This window comes from Aythya ferina, assembly GCF_964211825.1.
Source record: "Aythya ferina genome assembly, chromosome: 2".
Taxonomy (NCBI): Eukaryota; Metazoa; Chordata; class Aves; order Anseriformes; family Anatidae; genus Aythya; species Aythya ferina.
The window spans coordinates 20,839,767-20,860,205 of record NC_140297.1 but is presented as its reverse complement, the minus strand read 5'-3'; the positions used below and the strand labels follow the sequence as shown (position 1 = coordinate 20,860,205).

At 39.8% G+C, this 20,439-nt stretch overlaps 1 protein-coding gene across 2 annotated transcripts in view; it reads left to right on the top strand.

The window, feature by feature from the left end:
• Positions 1-20,439, top strand: part of MALRD1 (MAM and LDL receptor class A domain containing 1) — a 264,634-nt gene that overhangs the window by 71,121 nt on the left and 173,074 nt on the right. For both annotated transcript variants that reach the window (XM_084510831.1, XM_084510832.1), the window contains 3 exons: positions 33-120; positions 2,717-2,893; positions 5,445-5,622. In XM_084510831.1, the coding sequence (XP_084366957.1) occupies positions 33-120; positions 2,717-2,893; positions 5,445-5,622 (443 nt within the window). The remainder of the gene's footprint in view (positions 1-32; positions 121-2,716; positions 2,894-5,444; positions 5,623-20,439) is intronic.

The following is a 20,439-nucleotide window of genomic DNA, read 5'->3' as shown; positions in this document are numbered from 1 at the left end:
GAAAAATGTTTTTGTAATTGCTTTTTCCCCAGATCTTGGTGAAAGGTACAGTAGGAGATGGCTTCACTGGAGATATTGGACTTGATGACATGTCCTTTCTAGGCTGTACTCTTTATAATGGTAAGAGCAGAATTAAAGTTACATGTAAATCTCTTATCTGTGCTGATTGTTTTCCATCGTTCGTAAGTATTGCTACTGGAGAAACAAAACCAGATCAAACTAATCACATCTGACAAGGAAATTTAGACTTGTTTCCTTCCTTCCTACCTCATATCTAGGCATTAACAGGAAATAGTTTCTGCTGTGCTCATAAGGTCCTAAATAAACCTGCTTTAACAAGTGCTTAACAGGTATGGAGCTTCCATTCTCTTTGGATTTTTGATTCCTAAAAGGAAAAACAAACTTTACTGTGTACAAGCAAACTGACCTTTCATTTAGCAAAATCAGTTTCATACGGCCTTCCTTCTCTCCTGAATAATTTTTAATGTTACAGTGTCAATTGGTCTCACTCTACAGCACACTTCTGATGATAGGGCAGCTTGTTCTCAGAAGTCATTGCTACCTAGTACAATGCCTACAGAATTGTAGAACATTACCTCTGTCACAGAAGGGGTTTTAGGAGGACTATTAGCTGCAGCTACAGTCATAAAAAGGCTGCAGAACAGCAAACAACTGAGAACAAGTTTTTTTCTTCTAAATATCAGTATCTTAGCACTAAGTCTAAAACATCTTGGTGCAGATGTGTTTTGTTCTGCTATTCTAAAAATTCTTTTAGATACATAATTAGGTCTAGTAGGAATATTTGTGGCATATTTCTTTGCAGATAAGTAACTCAAATTTTGCCATGTCTATACAGTGTGCAATGATATTTATTATAAAATTTTGCATGTAAATTGCAATTCAGAACAAATTTCAAATACACAATTACTGTACAATGCTTTATATTTGAGGAAGAAAACCTTGCAAAAATCTCTACATATTTTCAAATGAGTTATACATAAATATAAAAATAAACAAGAAAATTGCAAAGTACAAAGTGTATTAGAGTTTCAAAGTTCAAAAATGAGAAAAAAATGTTTATTTTTTGTGCAAAAATGGAACTAAACTGGTCAACTGTAATAGTAGACTACTGAATAGGAAAAAAACTTTGTGCTTTTTACACAGTATTTGGAGTAATTTTTGACACATTTCACAATCCTTCTTTTTCTATTTTACTACCTCTACTTCCTCCACACCATAAAAAATCCAAACAAACAAAAAAGATTTAAAGAGACTGTGGGAATAGTAGGCAAAGCAGTCAATAACTATAACACTTTCCACCAGATTTAATGAGTTGGACCAGGGACAAAAAACTGGGCAGTCACATCTCATTCCTGAACCCTTGAATTAAGTACTGGCAGCCCAGCTGGTATTGTCCCACTTGTAACTAGATACAGAAATACAGACCATGGATGGGCTTGATAGCCTCTGATGGTAGTCAATCATAAGTAACATTAAAGATGTAGAAACTTGAGCATACAGTTTTGATGAATCATTTGAATTCCTGAAATATAAGCTATTAAATGATATTTGCTCTAGACAAAGTGGTGTTTCATAAATTTTACAAAATGGGTTATTTCAAATGAGGGAAATGAGTTAATTCAATTCCGAAGGTTATGGTGTTTGAAAAAGTCTTCTCTTGTTCCAGTGGAGTGGGAGCAGGAGCAGGGACCTGAATGTTCCATCTGTATTTAAAAATTTCTGACCAATACAGTCCTTGATGCTAGTATGAGTTGTAGATCTATTTATTATATCATTTAATTATTCATTCAAAAAGTTTTTCCTCCTCCCTCATTATCAGTCTTGGTGCTCTATGCCTTAAGGGGGGAAAAAAATCTTTGCTGTCCCAGATACATTTTATATCAAAGTCTTCACATGTACTTTTTAATTAACTCAGGTGTATTACTTTATTGTATTACTATTACTGTAGTGCTTTGTGCACTACAGCTAATGATTTCAATAATGATTGAATTTAAACAAGGAATTGTATAATGAAAATTCTTTTTATGGACAATGATAGCAAAGGTTTCCAAGAAATGGGAGTTAGTCTGAAGAAAGGTGCATAGTTTGCATAGTAAAGAATAAAAGACAAAGACAATGGACTTAAAAGATATGGTAATGAGTGTGAATGAAACAGAAAAGAAGTAGTGGGACAAGCCGATAAGCTCAATTCTTCTACTGGGAAAAACTATTTTTTTCAATGATGAAATTTAAAGTTAAGGAAATTATATAGTAATTTCCACAGTCAGTTGCAGTAATTGTTGTGTTGAAAAAAGACCATTTTAATCTAATAATCTGTTAGTTTTTCTTCACAAATTATTTTTTTCTGATTGTTCTTTCAGTCTCTGTGACAGTTTTTGAAATGACTGACCAATTTCATTTAAACTTGAAAGAAATGTAAGAGGCATAAATAAATTCCTGCAAGTGTAGAGGATTTTACAAACGGTAGTTGGCTAAACGGTAGTTGGCAATGTAGCACTTTCCACTGAGGAAATCCAGCCATTACACATTCAATTCACTTCCCAATGGGAGTTATTTAAGACATTCAACATGACCACCCAGGCTTGTTTCCAGTAAAACTTTATCCTTGAGAAAGGATGTGAGTGGTAAGTGTAGAAGTTGTTAAAAACGTATGTGCCTTGGTTCTGTTTCTCAGAAGTTTGTTCATTTCTTAAAGGAAACTTGCCAACAATATCTACAACTCTATCAGGAACTTCAGTTCCTGCGACACTCCCTATGAACAACTGCACAGAGAATGAGTTTGTCTGTAGAGCCTCTGGACATTGCATTCAGATGATCCAGAGGTGTGATTTTAGACCTGACTGCTCTGATATGTCTGATGAATCAGATTGTGGTGAGTGTACTAAATCTTCTATTTGTTATCTTATTAGTTTGTGGCTATTCAATATATTGCTTAACACCTGTTTCTTTACCTTTGACATTTGATAATATTATCTAGGTGTTATTTTTTAACATGATTTTCCCCAGAAAAAGAGTAACATTTTGCGTTTAATAAGCAAATGTGAGATATGCACTTTCTGCTTTCTAATGGGCTGATTTAGACATGGTATTTTATATTCCAATTCAACTTACTACCAAAGTGAAAAAATTTTATTTATTTTTTTTTTAAGTGAACACAGTTTCTCAAACTAAATGATACATTTATAATTTGAATGTTCAATAGCCAGACTTGAAGAGAGAATAATTCTATAGTCTTATATTTGGGTCACATATCTAGGTGACTTGGGTCCATTTCTTACTTCATTGACTCTCCACCCCCCTACCCCCCCCCAAAGTATTTTAAGCAGCAGAGATTGTGAAATTCAGTTATGCCATCACCTCTTTGTTTATTTGACAACTCTGATTTTGTTCTGCATCCAAATAAGTTGTAAACCTTGAATTGGCAGAGGAACCTAGAGTTACCCTAGAGTTACTGACTCCTAGGTCAGAAAGATAATACATTTAACCCTGCTGTATATGCCAGCTGTTAGGCTAGAGTATGTGGAGTGGCATACTCACATAAACGTCAGCAAATCCCAGCCTTGAAATTCCCAAAGCTCATTGAACAGTCAGATGGGAATAGTGAAGCTGGGACAATGAACAGGTTCACCAGACACTGTCTGTTGTCCACTGAGGTCTAAGACATTTTCTGGTTGCTTTTGAGTTAAGGCTGTTCCCACTACAGCATTTTAGGAGAAAAGAAACTGTGAAAGACTTTGTTTTCCCTTAAAGCACAATAGTTGAAATTACTGTTGTTCGGAAGATGACTAATGAGAAGGACAGACATCTAGAGACATTGACCTCATCTGTCTTTGCAAGCTAACGTATTCTCACTGATGATCAAAACTCTGCATTCATTACACATGGTGTAGAAACTCCAATCACTTCTTTCAGGGCTGAAGACTCAACTAGGAAAAGTATCATTAGGCTCCCGTCTGTCTATTTCTTACATGAATTAATCCATGATATAAATGTCAGTTGGGTAATTTCTTATAGAGTGCAAAAACACCAACCTTTGAAAAACTGCACTGAAAAATATGTGCAAGGCCCTTTGTATAGAAGATTTTTTTTTCCTCAGAAATTTACATTGTTTCACAAAACATCCTTTCCTTCTGAGAGAGGTAAGTACTGGGGAGAATACACTTTCATATATTTGCTCTGTCTGAAGTCTCCAATCACTATAGCAATGATGGCAATTTATCACTCAAATGACAATGCTGGAATAGGAGTTAAGTATGTCCTGATTAAGGGCAGAAATCTGTTCTCAGGAAGGTGTTATCTTTCTCAGAGGCATTTGAAACAATGTTTTTAAAGCAATTTAAAAAGAAAGGAAGGAAGAAAGAAGGGAGGAAGGGAAGGAAAGAAGGAAGGAAGAAAGAAACAGAAAGAAAGAAAGAAACCTTAATACTATGTCACTCGTCAGTCTCAAGAAACATCACATCTTTATATGAGTAACCACACTGGTTGTAGTTTGCTTCATTAATGGAAATATAAAAGCTATAAATTAAAACTCACTCCTCAGTCTATTATCATCTGTAATCAAAATTTCTGCAGAATATTCAGGAAGTGTGTACTAGAGAATAAGTATTCAATAAGTAGCAAAACAAAAATCAGTTTGTTCGTGGTTTTTTTTGTTTGTTTGTTTGTTTGTTTGTTTGTTTTTTCATCTAAACATTCTTTCAGGGGGATTCATTGGAAGGAACAGTTGGTAGTGATCCTACTTTTCCTGTCCAGTTGCTCTGGAAATCAAAAAAACTGAGGCACAAGCAGCTGCATATTTATTTATTAAGATAACTATTCAGTACTTGACACCAATGCCAAATAGCTGCATTATCGTGTAACTTTCAGGTATTTCAGGGACTGCTTGAAACAAAGATTTTTTTTTTTTTTTTCAGAGTTTCTGTGGAGGATTTTGTATCCAATATGCAATGGGTTGCTAATGTCATCAGTGTATTAGGCTGACGAAATAATAATACAGAATCATATCAGATACATAGCTGATGAATTTTACACACATTCCAGTGTGTATCGCATATAATCGCAAATAATCAACAGATTATTTGAATAGCCTGAAATCTGGTCAGAATACATATGATGTTAGGTACCAACGTGCAAAAGAACTACAGTATTATTAAAAGAATAATCTGTGCCTTAGAAAAGAATATGGAAAATATCACAGAATCACAGAATCACAGAATTTTTCTAGGTTGGAAGAGACCTCAAGGTCATCATTGGTATTTTATCTGTAGAGGGAAAAACTATGCATATTCGTAGTGAGTAAGCATACACTGTATACTTTAAATTGAATATTTTTATTGCCAGGTTATTTATTTTATCATAATGTAAATTAATGATTCCCTATTTTTATATAAACATGAAGTATTATTCACTGTTCATCTCTAAAGCCATGGAAGTCTGCAATTTTGAGGATAAAACCCTGTGCGGATGGTATCAACCAGCCTTTGAACAAAATTCAAGAATAGATTCCATCCATGACACAAATATATTTAAGTGGGAACTTGGAAGTGGAGCAAATCTATATCCTGGGGAAGAAGAACACTGCCCATCAACTGATCATACTACGTGAGTAAAGTTTTTCAGGTACTTGACTGTCTCTTGCACAGTTTGAGTTTAGCCATATATGGATAACCACAGGAAAAAAATGCCCAGTTCTCAGTATTGAAGCAGTTTACTGATTTATTATTGACATGTAATTAACTGAGGATAAACAGGGCCAGCATTGTCAACACAACAGATGAATCAAGTTATAAAATATTAATAAATAGGTACAATTTTTTAAATGCTCTTGTATAAGCAATGTCCAAAGATTCTAACAGCTCCCTTTCTAGAGTAATACATATGCACCTCCTCTGCCAGAGAATGTGCAGGGTACAAATGTGTTCCCCCTTTTGCGAAGACAATTTTTGTACACTATTCCAGTTTGGAGACATGGCTGTTCCAGCTTTACATGTATCCATGCCACTGCCTACAATCCACTTATACATAAGCCATGAGAAATCAGCCCCCTCATAGCACCTCAATTGTCATCTCACCAGTTGGATGTGGACTGCTTGTAGCGTCCAGTGAGGAGGATGCTCTGGTCTGTGCAGGTCTGTTTAACCAGCAAAGCAACTTTTGGAATAACAAAATCAAGTTTTGGCTGCTGCTGTTTCCACTCTCTTCACTATTTCAAATTTTTCATGCTAATTCTTTGCAAGCTGACTCCTCATTAGCTTGAAAGCAGACTTTGCAATTCATTGTTTATTGTTTAATTTGGCTTATGGTGGTCATCATCTTGATTAGTTTGAGAATAATTCCTTTTCAGATGGTATAGACTTTCTTTAATGTCTTACTAGCTACTGTTATCCATGCAATTTTGCCAGGGGTGGACAGTACATGTTTCCCCAAGGAAGGGTCTGGTGAATTCAGCTGTCAATTAATAATTAACTACTGTAGTATGAAAAAGCAAACAAACACCTGTAGTTAGAGTTAAGTTCAGCTTAGTTTATATATATGTATATATACATATATACATATATGCATTTCTGATAAATGATATCACTGCATTAAAAAAAATAAAAAATATTATTGCTCTGCTAAGACTTTCCTAGTGTTGCTTTTATGTGTGTAGTATTTCAGTTTCCAACAAAATGTGACTAGTTGTTATTCCTTGTCAAAATACTATTTATCAGATCACTGATGGGAGCCGTTACTTCTTGGTTTTCCAAGTTTAATGAAACTAACTATATATTTAAAAGGACCGATAAAAAGTGAACTTAAATGATCCATAAAGATCGCGGTTCGCTGGCAACACTGAAATGAATTGCTGTTGTGATGTTTCACATCATTTGCAATCTGGTTGTGCTGTTTCCTCATTCTCTCTCTCTCTGTCTCTCTTGACTTATAGAACAGAATGGGAGCATGAGGCCTCCAAATTACTGCAGGGAATACTGAGCAGAATTTTGTTGAATTAAAACTGTGAAATGTTTTATTTTCTCCTCTTTTTTCCCCAAATTCCCATGGTTTAGATGACAGAAGCTCTAATACTCCATCTTGTGTATTTGCTGTCTACAGTAAAACATGATGATTTCGTATGGAAATTACTAGATTCATCCTGATACAAGAATGGGGTACAATACAGTTTACAATGACCCCTTTCAGCAGAATACCTGTGAATTGCTGGAGATCCAAACCACCAGTTTCTCATAGAATACACATCTGGGCCAACCACATGTAGGCTGATGAGTTGTAAGGAGGAGGTATATGCATTTGAACCTGTAATTACGTTAATTAACTGAAAATAATGACTTGAGAAATGGAGGATAGAACAGCTTGTTCCATTTTAAATTTGAGAGAAACTGGGTAGTGGTATGGTAAATTCTTTAACATTAATAATGATATTTGGGGATAGCTGTTATTTGAAAACATAGGCACGTAATTGATATGATAATTCATACCCAAATATGTCATCAGAACTAATGAAGCAAAACCAAAAAGGATGTAGAACAAAAATTCAAAGTTCACATTATAATTATTGCTCTGTAAATAATTACCTTGATCACCATATGTTGAGCACATCTGTCTTGATTTTGTCTTTTCAGACAATCGTTATCTGTATTTAGCATAGGAAAAATTTGGAAAAATTAAAGTTTTTAAGTAATATTCTTAAAAACAGTTCTTGACTGCTGGAGAGTTGAGAGTCTAAGAACTTTAAGAAGTTCTTAGAGAAATGAGAAAATTATAATTCCATAGTGAACTGCTCATCAAAAAAAAAAAAAAAATTAAATAAAAGAAAGGAGAGGGGAGGAGAAAGCTGAATTTCACTCCTTAAAGGAAATTATAATTTTTTTCATATTGTGTTTCACTTATTTGACATTACTAAAAACATCTTTATATTGTCTTGTTATATTGTATATGTCTCCCTTGTTTTGTGCCATTAACCTTGACAGAGGACTGAAAACAAAAGCAACATTGAAATGTGTCTTTGAAATATGTCTTTGGGTGCATGGTAAATACTATGTAGTCTCCAAAACAGTGAAGTCTGGTTAAGGAATAGTTTGTGTGAAAGGGACAAAGACCTCATCAACTATGAGTTAGAAAGTGTTGTGCAAGGGATGCAGCTGGCCGGTGGCAACATGCAGAATTTTATTTTTTTGGAATATCCAATAGCTGATTGGATACATTGAACCTAAAGGTGAGGTTTTCTTTTTATATTAAACTATCAAAACACAAAAGATTAGTGGGAAAAATGACCAGCCAGGAACAGAAGTAATACAGGTTCCCTGAACTAAACATCCTCTTCAGTACAGCATATTTTCCCCTATAACTTTTACAATAGAAGTTAGAAACTAATTGTGTTTCATCAGGATCTTCTTGATCTTCCTACTGTTTTTATTTTATTTGTTTTTCCCTGCTTAAGATCATCTTATTATTATTGGAACACACTGTGGTCAAAGGCAAGAACTGAATACTGACCAGTTTTTAACTTTTTGTATGTATATTTTTTGTATATAATAATTCAAGTGTTTATTACCTATAATTTTATTCACCATGTACTGCAGTTGCTTTTGTTGTTGTGTCCCCTCTCCCCTTAGTTCAGTTATGAATTGAAAGTTGTAAAACAAGGAATAGGAAAAAGAATTAAAGACTTTTTTTTTTCTCTCGTGAGTGGCAATCACTACCCCATAGGGAAACCTCATTTAATAGATACAGCACTGTCTCAGGATTCATGGGTGCAAGGGCAGGAGAACAATCCATAAGTACAACAAGGAGAAAATCGTTGCTGCAGGATCCTGATAGTGCCTGGATGGAAGAGTGCAAAGTTGGAAGTAAAAGACAAACTGTGGAGTTGTAAACTGAAGAGTGAGGTGAACAAAATGATTCTAGATTCACTTGCTATGCAGAAGTAACAGGAAGAGACAGCTTATTTTCTTTTTATTTTTTCTTAAAATAACAAACAAACAAAAACAAACAAAAACAAACAAACAAACAAAAACCACAGAAGTTTAGCCTATCTATCCAGTAAGGTCAAGAAAATTCCTACTTTTATATTTATTATTATATTTGTATTATTACTGATAGAGATTTGCCAGAAATCTTGACAAAATCATTTACAGAGAAGTCTGCAACAATTAATTCTATAATCCTTTTTGGTTTAATTAGGATTTTTTCAGAGAAGAAGAACTCACATATTCAAGATTCAGAAAACATTTTTTTCTCTGGAGTATTTTCTGAACAAGGTGTAGCTTAGAATATGCTTGTTCTCTGGCTGTGAAAGATGGACTAATTTGTGTTAGTACTTCATTAAAGCACTAAGAAAGTACCACAGGTAATCAGAATCATCACAGGTAATGTGTTGTGTGCACATTGGCAAATATCTGGGGTGACAATAAGGCAAGTAACAAGGCCACAGGTATTAGACATTTGATGCTAAGCACATATCTAGTTACTGAGGAGCTTTTACAGTAAAGTACAATTTGATACTATACTGATATGCAGAAAATTGCTAATTAAAACTAATGCCCATAGTGATTAGAAATTAAGGTTGGCTTTTTCACCTCAAGCTTGGTTATTTGAGAAGGAAACTCGTTCCTATTGTTTCCCTTTGCCTTCAGCCTCACAGGATTTATGGAGATATGACAGAATGTTAATGAGTTGTGTCAAGTTCAGATGAGCCATGGAAATGCCATGAATTAATCTCAGCTCTGTGTCAGTCAGAAGCCATCAGGCTAAAATCTCCAATGGAGAAAATCTAACTAACAGCCGGTGACTGCTGTGTTATGATCAAAACATGGAATCTTTCATCTCTGAGGTCATTTGCTTTGCATAGTGGTTGGTATGCTGCAATACTTTTAAGTGCTATTGGTAAATCTTGGGAGAGTTTTAACAGATATTCTCTGAGAACAATGACAGAACAAACCAAAAAAAAAAAAAAAAAAAAGGTGGTGGTGGGGATTAGGCTGGTTAGATATATACTAATGTTTGCTCTACTATTCAGTTACAAAGGCTTGTTTGTTTGCAGCTAAGTTTATTATGCTTTAGTTTGGAATGGTCTGTATGGTCTGTCTGTCTTATGCTATTTTAAGGTAGCCTTAAACCAATGATACAGTTTGTGCTCTTAAAGTACCAAACACTATACAATTTTAAAAGGTGAAATTGTGCAGTTTTAAAAGGCATGTCTAGAGCTCAGTTCAGAGATTTTGGAAATGTGAAAATGCACAATCCATAGAGAAAGCACTGCTGTATTTTCAGGAGTGTGCAGAGATCATGCTTTGAGAAAGAAATCTAAAGTTTTTTGAAACTATTTTGATATTGGTTACTATTTCCAAGATGTTCTGCTTAGCTAGTATGAGAAAGAGAACAAGATTCGAAGTACTTCATTTCATTTGTAGTTCATTTAGCATTGTGCACCTTGCTCTCTGGCTGTAAGTTTGGTGTCAGTGCTGTATTTCAAGTGTACTAATGTGAGTATTCTGATTCCCACTTAATTTTAGATACTGCTGGTAATATAGCTGTAATATGGAAGTGTGGCACTCAGCACAATATACAAAATTGTGCTGGAGCACTAAGCAAAGACTTAGGTGGTTATACCTTATTCATCTTTCTTCTGCTGTGATTATACAGTAACTTATCTCTCACTAATCTAAAGCACCAAATTTATGTTTTTGCGTACCAATTTTCCAGACTGTTCTCCAGTCAGGTCTGCCTGGTCATGACACTTTATATTCTTTTCTTCTTATTTTAATAGTACTGACTGGAGAATCTACCAAAAAGTAATTAGCTTTAGAGGAGAAACTGCAATTTTACAAACGAATACTTTGTTCATAGTATACTCTTGACAGTTTAGATGTGTTTTTTGTTTTAAATTTATGTATCAAAACTCTCCTAGAGGATATTTATGCTTCTTTTGTAATTTTAGCAAATTATACATTCATTAACAGTACACACACAATAATGGAATTATTATTCACCTTTTTTTCTCATTAATTTATTAAAACAAACATAAAAGCTCCAACCCTTTCAAATTTTTATCCTGTAATCAGAACCTGTTTTATAAAGACAATTCCCAAAGCAGCTCAAATGCATTTAAAATATATGAAACTGATTTGAAAGAACTTATATTAAAAATAATTGTCTGTGTTCCAACCAAAAGGAGGAAGAAAAAAAAAAAGAAAAAAAAAGCCCCTATTAAGAAATAACTTCTTGAAGACACAAACCAAACCTCATTGCAATATACCACAAGAAATGCTTGCAATACCAATTCTGTGTCATTTTTTATTGATGGGTGTCATCTGGGTAGATTCTGTTGCAACCTTTGTGGCCAAAAAGTGTGAAATGGTACAATCTTTTTTAAAGGCTTGTAATACAGGCTTTTATGTTTATACCTACTTAAATTTTTACCAGAATTTTCATATCATCTGCTTTTTGACACTATAAAAAAAGAAATAATAGGAACCAACATAAAATGAAGCCAGAGTGATGGAAAGTTCAAAGTATCACAGTTTACAAACAACTTGTATAAGGTATTAAAATTTCAATACTATACTTTGTTGACATCAACAAAAAATAACATCAGAATCTTTTTTTTTTTTCTCATAAATATTTTAGTTTGAAAGAAAAAATGGAGGATTTTAATTCTCTCTTAGCTAATGAAAAAATCTCAGAAATTTGTGCAGAAATCTTTTGATGAAAAGTTTTCCAACTAGAAAATCTCAGTTCATGTAAGACTCAAATTATCCTGTATATACCTCCTTAACCTTGGCAAAAGTTTTGTCAGCTGATTACCTATGATCTTGGCAGAAAGTAAACAGATACAGTAACAGTAAACAGTTAATTACCCCAATGCTGCTACCATCTTAAAGGATGCATGGCATGTGGTAAATGCAACCTGAAACCAATGTCTTGTCTGATTCAAACCACCACCTTGAGTTTTGATGCCCCATATTCTGCTGATATGTCAAGTGTGCTTATTTTGCATGTAAACTAGAGCTCTACTGTTGTTCTACTAGTTTTAGCAGTGTCCTGGTTTCAGTTAGCACAGAATTAATTTTCTTCCTAGTAGCTGGTGGAATGCTGTGTTTTGGCTTAGAATGAGAAGAGTGCTGATAACACCCCGATGCTTTAATTGTTGCAGAGCAGTGCTTATACTAAGCCAAGGACATCTCAGCCTTTGCTCTGTCCTGCCAACGGGCAGGCTGGGGGGTGCAGTAAGAGCTGGGAGGGGACAGACCCAGGACAGGTGACCCAAACTAGCCAAAGGGGTATTCCATACCATCTGACGTCATGCTAAACAATATATAGGGGTGGCTAGCCGGGGGGAGGGGGCCGGACTGCTCGGGGTTAGGCTGGGCATCGGTCAGCGGGTGGTGAGCAATTGCATTGTGCATCACTTGTTTGTACATACTATTATTACTTTCGTATTATCACCATTGTATCATCATTATTATTATTGTTATTATTATTTTGTTATTTTTTTTTTCCTGTCTTATTAAACTGTCTTTATCTCAACTCACGGGCTTCACTTTCCATTTCTCTCCCCCGTCCCAGAGAGGGAGGGGGGAGGGTGAGCGAACGGCTGCGTGGTGTTTAGCTGCCGGTCGGGTTAAACCACGACAGTCTTTTTGGCGCCCAACGTGGGGCCCGAAAGGTTGAGATAACGGCAGATCTGATCAGAGTGTGTTAAACTAAAATTGGTGTAAGGATTAGACCTGCTTAATAGTCACTTGTCATGATGCTGATTGCTTTAATCACAACTCTGCTGCGCCTGTTTTCCAAATTGAGTATTATAGTACATTATTTTCCGTATTTGCTCTCTGTAGTGTTGTTTCTCCTCTCCGGGCCCTGGTTTCAGACCATTATGGTACTAAGTGTTATAGCAATGGCTTATGAGACGATAAGATATCTGGTCATGACTCTAACTTGGTATTTATACTCAGTAACATCGTGGACTCTGTACTTTGGAAACAGCATCTTGGGAACTATTAGCAATTATACCTATTGTTTTTCTCCATTAGAGAGTCAATCTGTGGAGGGGAAAGGGGAGGATATTTTTCCTTACTTGCTTACTCTCCCTTTCTCCTTCACCACCCCTGTATCCTCCTGGGTCACTCTGCCTTCCTCCTTCACCACCCTCTTATCCCCTGAGCTTGTCACAATAGCTCTCCAAGATATTGAATATTTCTGGAATACTCAGAATACCATAGTCTTGTTGTTCTGCCTCATGAATGCACTTCAGATTCTGCTTAAAGTTAAACAACTACTTATGAAGCTCATCCGGAGATCTGCCCGGAGGCAGTATAGTTGTGGGTGGCAGGGAGTATGGGTGGATATGGGCAGGCATCTAGAGCAGTTGGCACCCCCAGTGTGTTGGAAATTCACCCCTGAACAATGGCAAAATCCTCAAAAACTGGCGGAATGCTTGAAAAAAAGGTGTAATGATTCTGGCAGTTCCAAAGTAACACAAATCATTGTAACGTGCTGGGGCCTGGCTCATGCCTATCGAGCTGCCATTGATACTGCTGTCAACTTAGTGACAGACCCTGCGGCCACTCCAAACCCTGTGACAGATCCAACGGCCACTGTGACCCCTACGGTGGATTCTGCAGCCGCTCCAGTCCCAGCTCCTGCAGCCGCTCCAGTCCCAGCTCCTGCAGCCGCTCCAGTCCCAGCTCCTGCAGCCGCTCCAGTCCCAGCTCCTGCAGCCGCTCCAGTCCCAGCTCCTGCAGCCGCTCCAGTCCCAGCTCCTGCAGTCGCTCCAGTCCCAGCTCCTGCAGTCGCTCCAGTCCCAGCTCCTGCAGCCGCTCCAGTCCCAGCTCCTGCAGCCGCTCCAGTCCCAGCTCCTGCAGCCGCTCCAGTCCCAGCTCCTGCAGCCGCTCCAGCTCCAGCTCCTGCAACTGCTCCAGTCCCAGCTCCTGAAGCTGCTCCAGCTCCAGCTCCTGCAGCTGCTCCAGTCCCAGCCCCTGCAGTCGCTCCAGTTCCAGCTCCAGCCGCTACTCCAGTCCCAGTTCCTGCAACTGCTCCAGTCCCAGCTCCTGAAGCCGCTCCAGCTCCAGCTCCTGAAGCCGCTCCAGCTCCAGCTCCTACTGCTGCTCCAGTCCCAGCTCCTGCAACTGCTCCAGCTCCAACTCCAGCTCCTGTAGCCGCTCCAGCTCCTGTGGCCGTGTCAGAGAAACGAGCTGTAGCAGTGCAAGTTGACCCTGCAGAGGGCATTCCAACCCCTGTGGCAGACCCTGTAACAAAGTCAGAGAAACGAGCAGTAGCAGTGCAAGCTGCCCCTGTAGAGAAGGTGAAAATATGGTATAGAAATTCAAGTCGTTTAGAACGCAGAGAGTCTTCTGCCAATCCAGGTAAGGCTTCTGCCAAAACTAAGTATAGAGATGACGAAGATGATGACGACGCTGGGCCGTCAAGGATTCAGGAGGAGGAAGATGAGGATGCCGAAAGAGCAACAGTAACTACCCGAAGCCTAAACGAGCGTGAGCTACGAGATGTGCGAAAAGATTTTGGTCGCTGTATAGGTGAGCAGCTTGTCACCTGGCTGCTCCGGTGCTGGGACTCTGGAGCCAATTGTGTGGAATTAGACGGCAGGGAAGCCAAGCGGCTGGGATCCCTTGCTCGAGACGCCGGCATTGACAAAGCAATTGCAGATGGAGCACGACCCACCAGCCTCTGGAGGCGTCTCCTCTCAGCTGTGAGGGAAAGGTATCCCTTCAAGGAAGATATTTTATGTCTACCAGGCAAGTGGACCACTATGGAGAAGGGAATCCAGTACCTGAGGGAATTAGCCATACGGGAAGTGATTTATGAGGATCCAGACCTCAAACAAACATCCACAGATCCAGATGAAGTCAAGTGTACACGACCCATGTGGCGGAAGTTTGTACGGAGTGCACCATCATCATATGCCAGCTCATTGGCAATAATGGCCTGGAAAGAGGATGAGGAACCCACAGTGGGTGAAGCGGCTAAACAACTCCGGCAGTACGAAGAAAGTCTCTCCTCTTCCTTACAGGCCTGCGTCTCAGCTGTGGAAAAACTTTCTGAAAAGGTTCACCAACTTGAAGAGAATCTATTGTCCTCCCCACCTGAACCAACCAGTGCCCACCGACCAAAGGAGAACACTTGGGAGAAACTTTCTGAAAAGGTTCACCAACTTGAAGAGAGATTATTCTCCTTCGCACCTGTACAAAGCAGTGTCTCAGCTGTCAGGGGTAGGCGTTCACCCACACAAGGAAGACGATATGGTGGGTACTCACCCCGTGCCACCCTGTGGTTTTACTTACGAGACCATGGAGAGGACATGAGAAAGTGGGATGGAAAATCTACCGCGACCCTAGAGGCACGGGTACGTGAGTTGCAAAAGAAAACAATCAGGAAAAAGGGATTCTCCGAAAAGTTTGCTGCTCCAACTTCCAGCAGACAGTCCTTCAAACACAGAAACGAGGAAGATTCTGACCAGGATTAGGGGGGCCCTGCCTCCAGCCAGGGGGAGGAAAGGGACAATCGAGTTTATTGGACTGTGTGGATTCGATGGCCTGGCACATCACGCGCACAGAAGTATAAGGCTTTAGTAGACATCGGTGCACAATGTACTATAATGCCATCGAGCTATAAAGGACCAGAGCCCATCTATATTTGTGGAGTGACAGGGGGATCTCAGCAGTTGACTGTATTGGAGGCTGAAGTGAGTCTGACTGGGAATGAGTGGGAAAAGCACCGCATTGTGACTGGTCCGGATGCTCCATGTATCCTTGGCATAGACTATCTTAGAAGAGGATACTGCAAGGACCCAAAAGGGTTCCGGTGGGCTTTTGGTATTGCTGCCTTAGAGACAGAGGGCATTAAACAATTATCTACCTTGCCTGGTCTCTCAGAGGACCCCTCTGTTGTGGGGTTGCTGAGGGTCGAAGAACAGCAAGTGCCAATTGCTACCACAACTGTGCACCGGCGGCAATATCGCACCAACCGAGACTCCCTGATTCCCATCCATAAGCTAATTCGTCAATTGGAGAGCCAAGGAGTGATCAGCAAGACTCATTCACCTTTCAATAGTCCCATATGGCCAGTGCGAAAGTCTAATGGCGAGTGGAGACTAACAGTGGACTATCGCGGCCTGAACGAAGTCACGCCACCACTGAGTGCTGCAGTGCCAGACATGCTGGAACTTCAGTATGAACTTGAATCGAAGGCAGCCAAGTGGTACGCCACAATTGATATCGCTAATGCATTTTTCTCCATCCCTCTAGCAGCAGAGTGCAGGCCACAATTTGCCTTCACTTGGAGGGGAGTCCAATATACTTGGAATAGGCTGCCCCAGGGGTGGAAACACAGCCCTACCATTTGCCATGGGCTGATCCAGTCTGCACTAGAGCAGGGGGAAGCTCCTGAACACCTGCAGTACATCGATGACATTATTGTGTGGGGTGACACAGCAGAGGAAGTTTTCGAGAAAGGGAAGAAAATAGTCCAAATCCTTCTGAAAGCCGGTTTTGCCATAAAACAAAATAAAGTCAAAGGACCTGCACGGGAGATCCAGTTTTTAGGAATAAAATGGCAAGATGGACGTCGTCAAATCCCAATGGATGTGATCAACAAAATAACAGCTATGTCTCCACCAACTAACAAAAAAGAAACACAGACTTTCCTAGGTGTTGTGGGGTTTTGGAGAATGCACATCCCAAATTACAGTCTGATTGTAAACCCACTCTACCAAGTAACTCGTAAGAAGAATGAGTTTGAATGGGGCCCTGAACAACGACAAGCCTTTGAACAAATCAAGCAGGAAATAGTCCATGCAGTAGCCCTTGGGCCAGTTCGAACAGGACCAGATGTAAAGAATGTGCTCTACACTGCAGCCGGGGAGAACGGCCCCACCTGGAGCCTCTGGCAGAAAGAACCTGGGGAAACTCGAGGTCGGCCTCTGGGGTTTTGGAGTCGGGGATACAGAGGATCTGAGGCCCGCTATACTCCAACTGAAAAGGAGATATTGGCAGCATATGAAGGAGTTCGATCTGCTTCGGAGGTGGTCGGTACTGAAGCGCAGCTCCTCCTAGCACCCCGATTACCGGTACTAGGCTGGATGTTCAAGGGAAGGGTCCCCTCTACGCATCATGCAACTGATGCTACATGGAGCAAGTGGGTTGCACTGATTACTCAGCGGGCTCGAATAGGAAACCCCAGTCGCCCAGGAATATTGGAAGTGATCATGGACTGGCCAGAAGGCAAATACTTTGGGATATCATCAGAGGAGGAGGTGGGTCGTGCTGAAGAAGCCCCACTGTACAACCAGTTGCCAGAGAATGAAAAGAAATATGCCCTGTTCACTGATGGGTCCTGTCGTATTGTGGGGAAGCATCGGAGATGGAAGGCTGCTGTATGGAGTCCTACGCGACGAGTTGCAGAAGCTGCTGAGGGAGAAGGTGAATCGAGTCAGTTTGCAGAAGTGAAAGCCATTCAGCTGGCTTTAGACATTGCTGAACGAGAAAAATGGCCAGTTCTCTATCTCTACACCGATTCATGGATGGTAGCAAATGCCCTGTGGGGATGGTTACAGCAATGGAAGCAAAACAACTGGCAGCGTAGGGGCAAACCTATCTGGGCTGCTGCATTGTGGCAAGATATTGCTGCTCGGGTAGAGAACCTGGCTGTGAAAGTACGCCACGTAGATGCTCATGTGCCCAAGAATCGGGCTACTGAAGAACATCAAAACAACCAGCAGGTGGATCAGGCTGCTAAGATTGAAGTAGCTCAGGTGGACCTGGATTGGCAGCATAAAGGTGAATTATTTATAGCCCGATGGGCCCATGACACCTCAGGCCATCAAGGTAGAGATGCAACATACAGATGGGCTCGTGATCGAGGGGTGGACTTGACCATGGACGCTATAGCACAGGTTATTCATGACTGTGAAACGTGCTGCAATCAAGCAAGCCAAACGGTCAAAGCCTCTTTGGTATGGAGGACGATGGCTGAAATATAAATATGGAGAGGCCTGGCAGATTGATTACATCACACTCCCTCAAACTCGCAATGGCAAGCGCCACGTACTTACAATGGTGGAAGCAACCACCGGATGGCTGGAAACATATCCTGTACCTCATGCTACCGCCCGGAACACCATCCTGGGCCTTGAAAAGCAAGTCCTATGGCGACATGGCACCCCAGAAAGAATAGAATCAGACAATGGGACTCACTTCCGAAACAACCTTATAGACACTTGGGCCAAAGAACATGGTATTGAATGGGTGTATCACATCCCCTATCATGCACCAGCCTCCGGGAAAGTTGAACGATACAATGGCCTGTTAAAGACTACCTTGAAAGCAATGGGCGCTGGGACGTTCAAAAACTGGGATACGCATTTGGCAAAGGCCACCTGGTTAGTCAATACTAGGGGATCTACCAACCGAGCTGGACCTGCCCAATCAAACCTGTTACGTACTGTAGATGGGGATAAAGTTCCTGTAGTGCATGTAAAAAATATGCTGGGTAAAACAGTCTGGGCTACTCCTGCCTCAGGAAAAGGCAAACCTATTCGTGGAATTGTTTTCGCTCAGGGACCTGGATATACTTGGTGGGTGATGCAAAAGAACGGAGAGGTCCGGTGTGTACCTCAAGGAGATTTAATACTGGGTGAGAATAGCCCATGAACTGAATTGCACCATGTTAAATAGTATATTATACTGTATGTTATCACTACCATGATTACTATAGGTGACTAATTAGAATGTATGGAAAAGAGTGTAACCTGAGCATGACATAAATGGTATGGAATAAGGGGTGGATAGATGTCCTGGTTTCAGTTAGCACAGAATTAATTTTCTTCCTAGTAGCTGGTGGAATGCTGTGTTTTGGCTTAGAATGAGAAGAGTGCTGATAACACCCCGATGCTTTAATTGTTGCAGAGCAGTGCTTATACTAAGCCAAGGACATCTCAGCCTTTGCTCTGTCCTGCCAACGGGCAGGCTGGGGGGTGCAGTAAGAGCTGGGAGGGGACAGACCCAGGACAGGTGACCCAAACTAGCCAAAGGGGTATTCCATACCATCTGACGTCATGCTAAACAATATATAGGGGTGGCTAGCCGGGGGGAGGGGGCCGGACTGCTCGGGGTTAGGCTGGGCATCGGTCAGCGGGTGGTGAGCAATTGCATTGTGCATCACTTGTTTGTACATACTATTATTACTTTCGTATTATCACCATTGTATCATCATTATTATTATTGTTATTATTATTTTGTTATTTTTTTTTTCCTGTCTTATTAAACTGTCTTTATCTCAACTCACGGGCTTCACTTTCCATTTCTCTCCCCCGTCCCAGAGAGGGAGGGGGGAGGGTGAGCGAACGGCTGCGTGGTGTTTAGCTGCCGGTCGGGTTAAACCACGACAAGCAGTCAGTTTTAGTTTAGTTTAGACCACCGGACTGATACTGGATCACTGGCTAAGCAGATCTTGGACAAATATTGTTGGAGAGCTGAAGAATAACGCTTTATAATTATATAATAGGCCCTGTATATCATAGACATGTCTTTGGGTCTCTGATTTACTGTATAGATTGTTTATCACACATTGTTTATATGCAGGAATATGTACCCAGGAAAATGGAAAAGAAACTGGTAGCTGCTGCTGTTTGAATGTCAAATTTTCTATCATGTGCTAATCATTGGCATGCTTACTCCTCTCAGGAAGCTGGAATTTCTATTTTGTTTGCCTTTTTGTTTTCTTGTTATACTTAAGAATTGGGAGAAATTGGAACTTACTTATGAAAAGTAGTTGTTTGCTCTCCAACCAGATTTAGATTTCACTCTAAATGAAAACCAGAGAGTAAAGGGTATCTTATGCATCCATCTAAACACTCAATCAGGGAATCACAAACAATTTGTGGAAGATACATAGATGAATTACCAAAATCTGAGAGATGTCCAACACTAAATGAAGTTAGATTTTAAACTTTCTGACTCTGTGTATAGGAAAGTTCAGCTGATTAATTTTTGATCTGCTTTCAAACATCACAATAATTACTACTGTGAAACAAGCAAGTCAGAACATGAGACTTTACCTGACAACACTACAGGTAAATAACATTTGCAGATTTCAGCTAGGTCTAGTTCTTTGGATGGGCTCCAACTGGTTGTTGTTGTTGTTAACACACCTGATCTTTCCCTCGTTATCAATTCCCATTTAGTGCTTTCAGTTCCCAGTATTCTCCTGAATGCCTTGAAAGGGGAAATACAGCAAGGATCTTTTTATATATGCACATTCTTTGCTAACACTATGTTAAAAGATACTTTCAGTATTAAGTTATTAACAAAATCACAGTATGAAAATATGCAAAGTTGCTTATGTTGAAATTTTTATATCCATTAAAATGTTGGCAATTTCCGTATGAAACTAATTAGGATAATT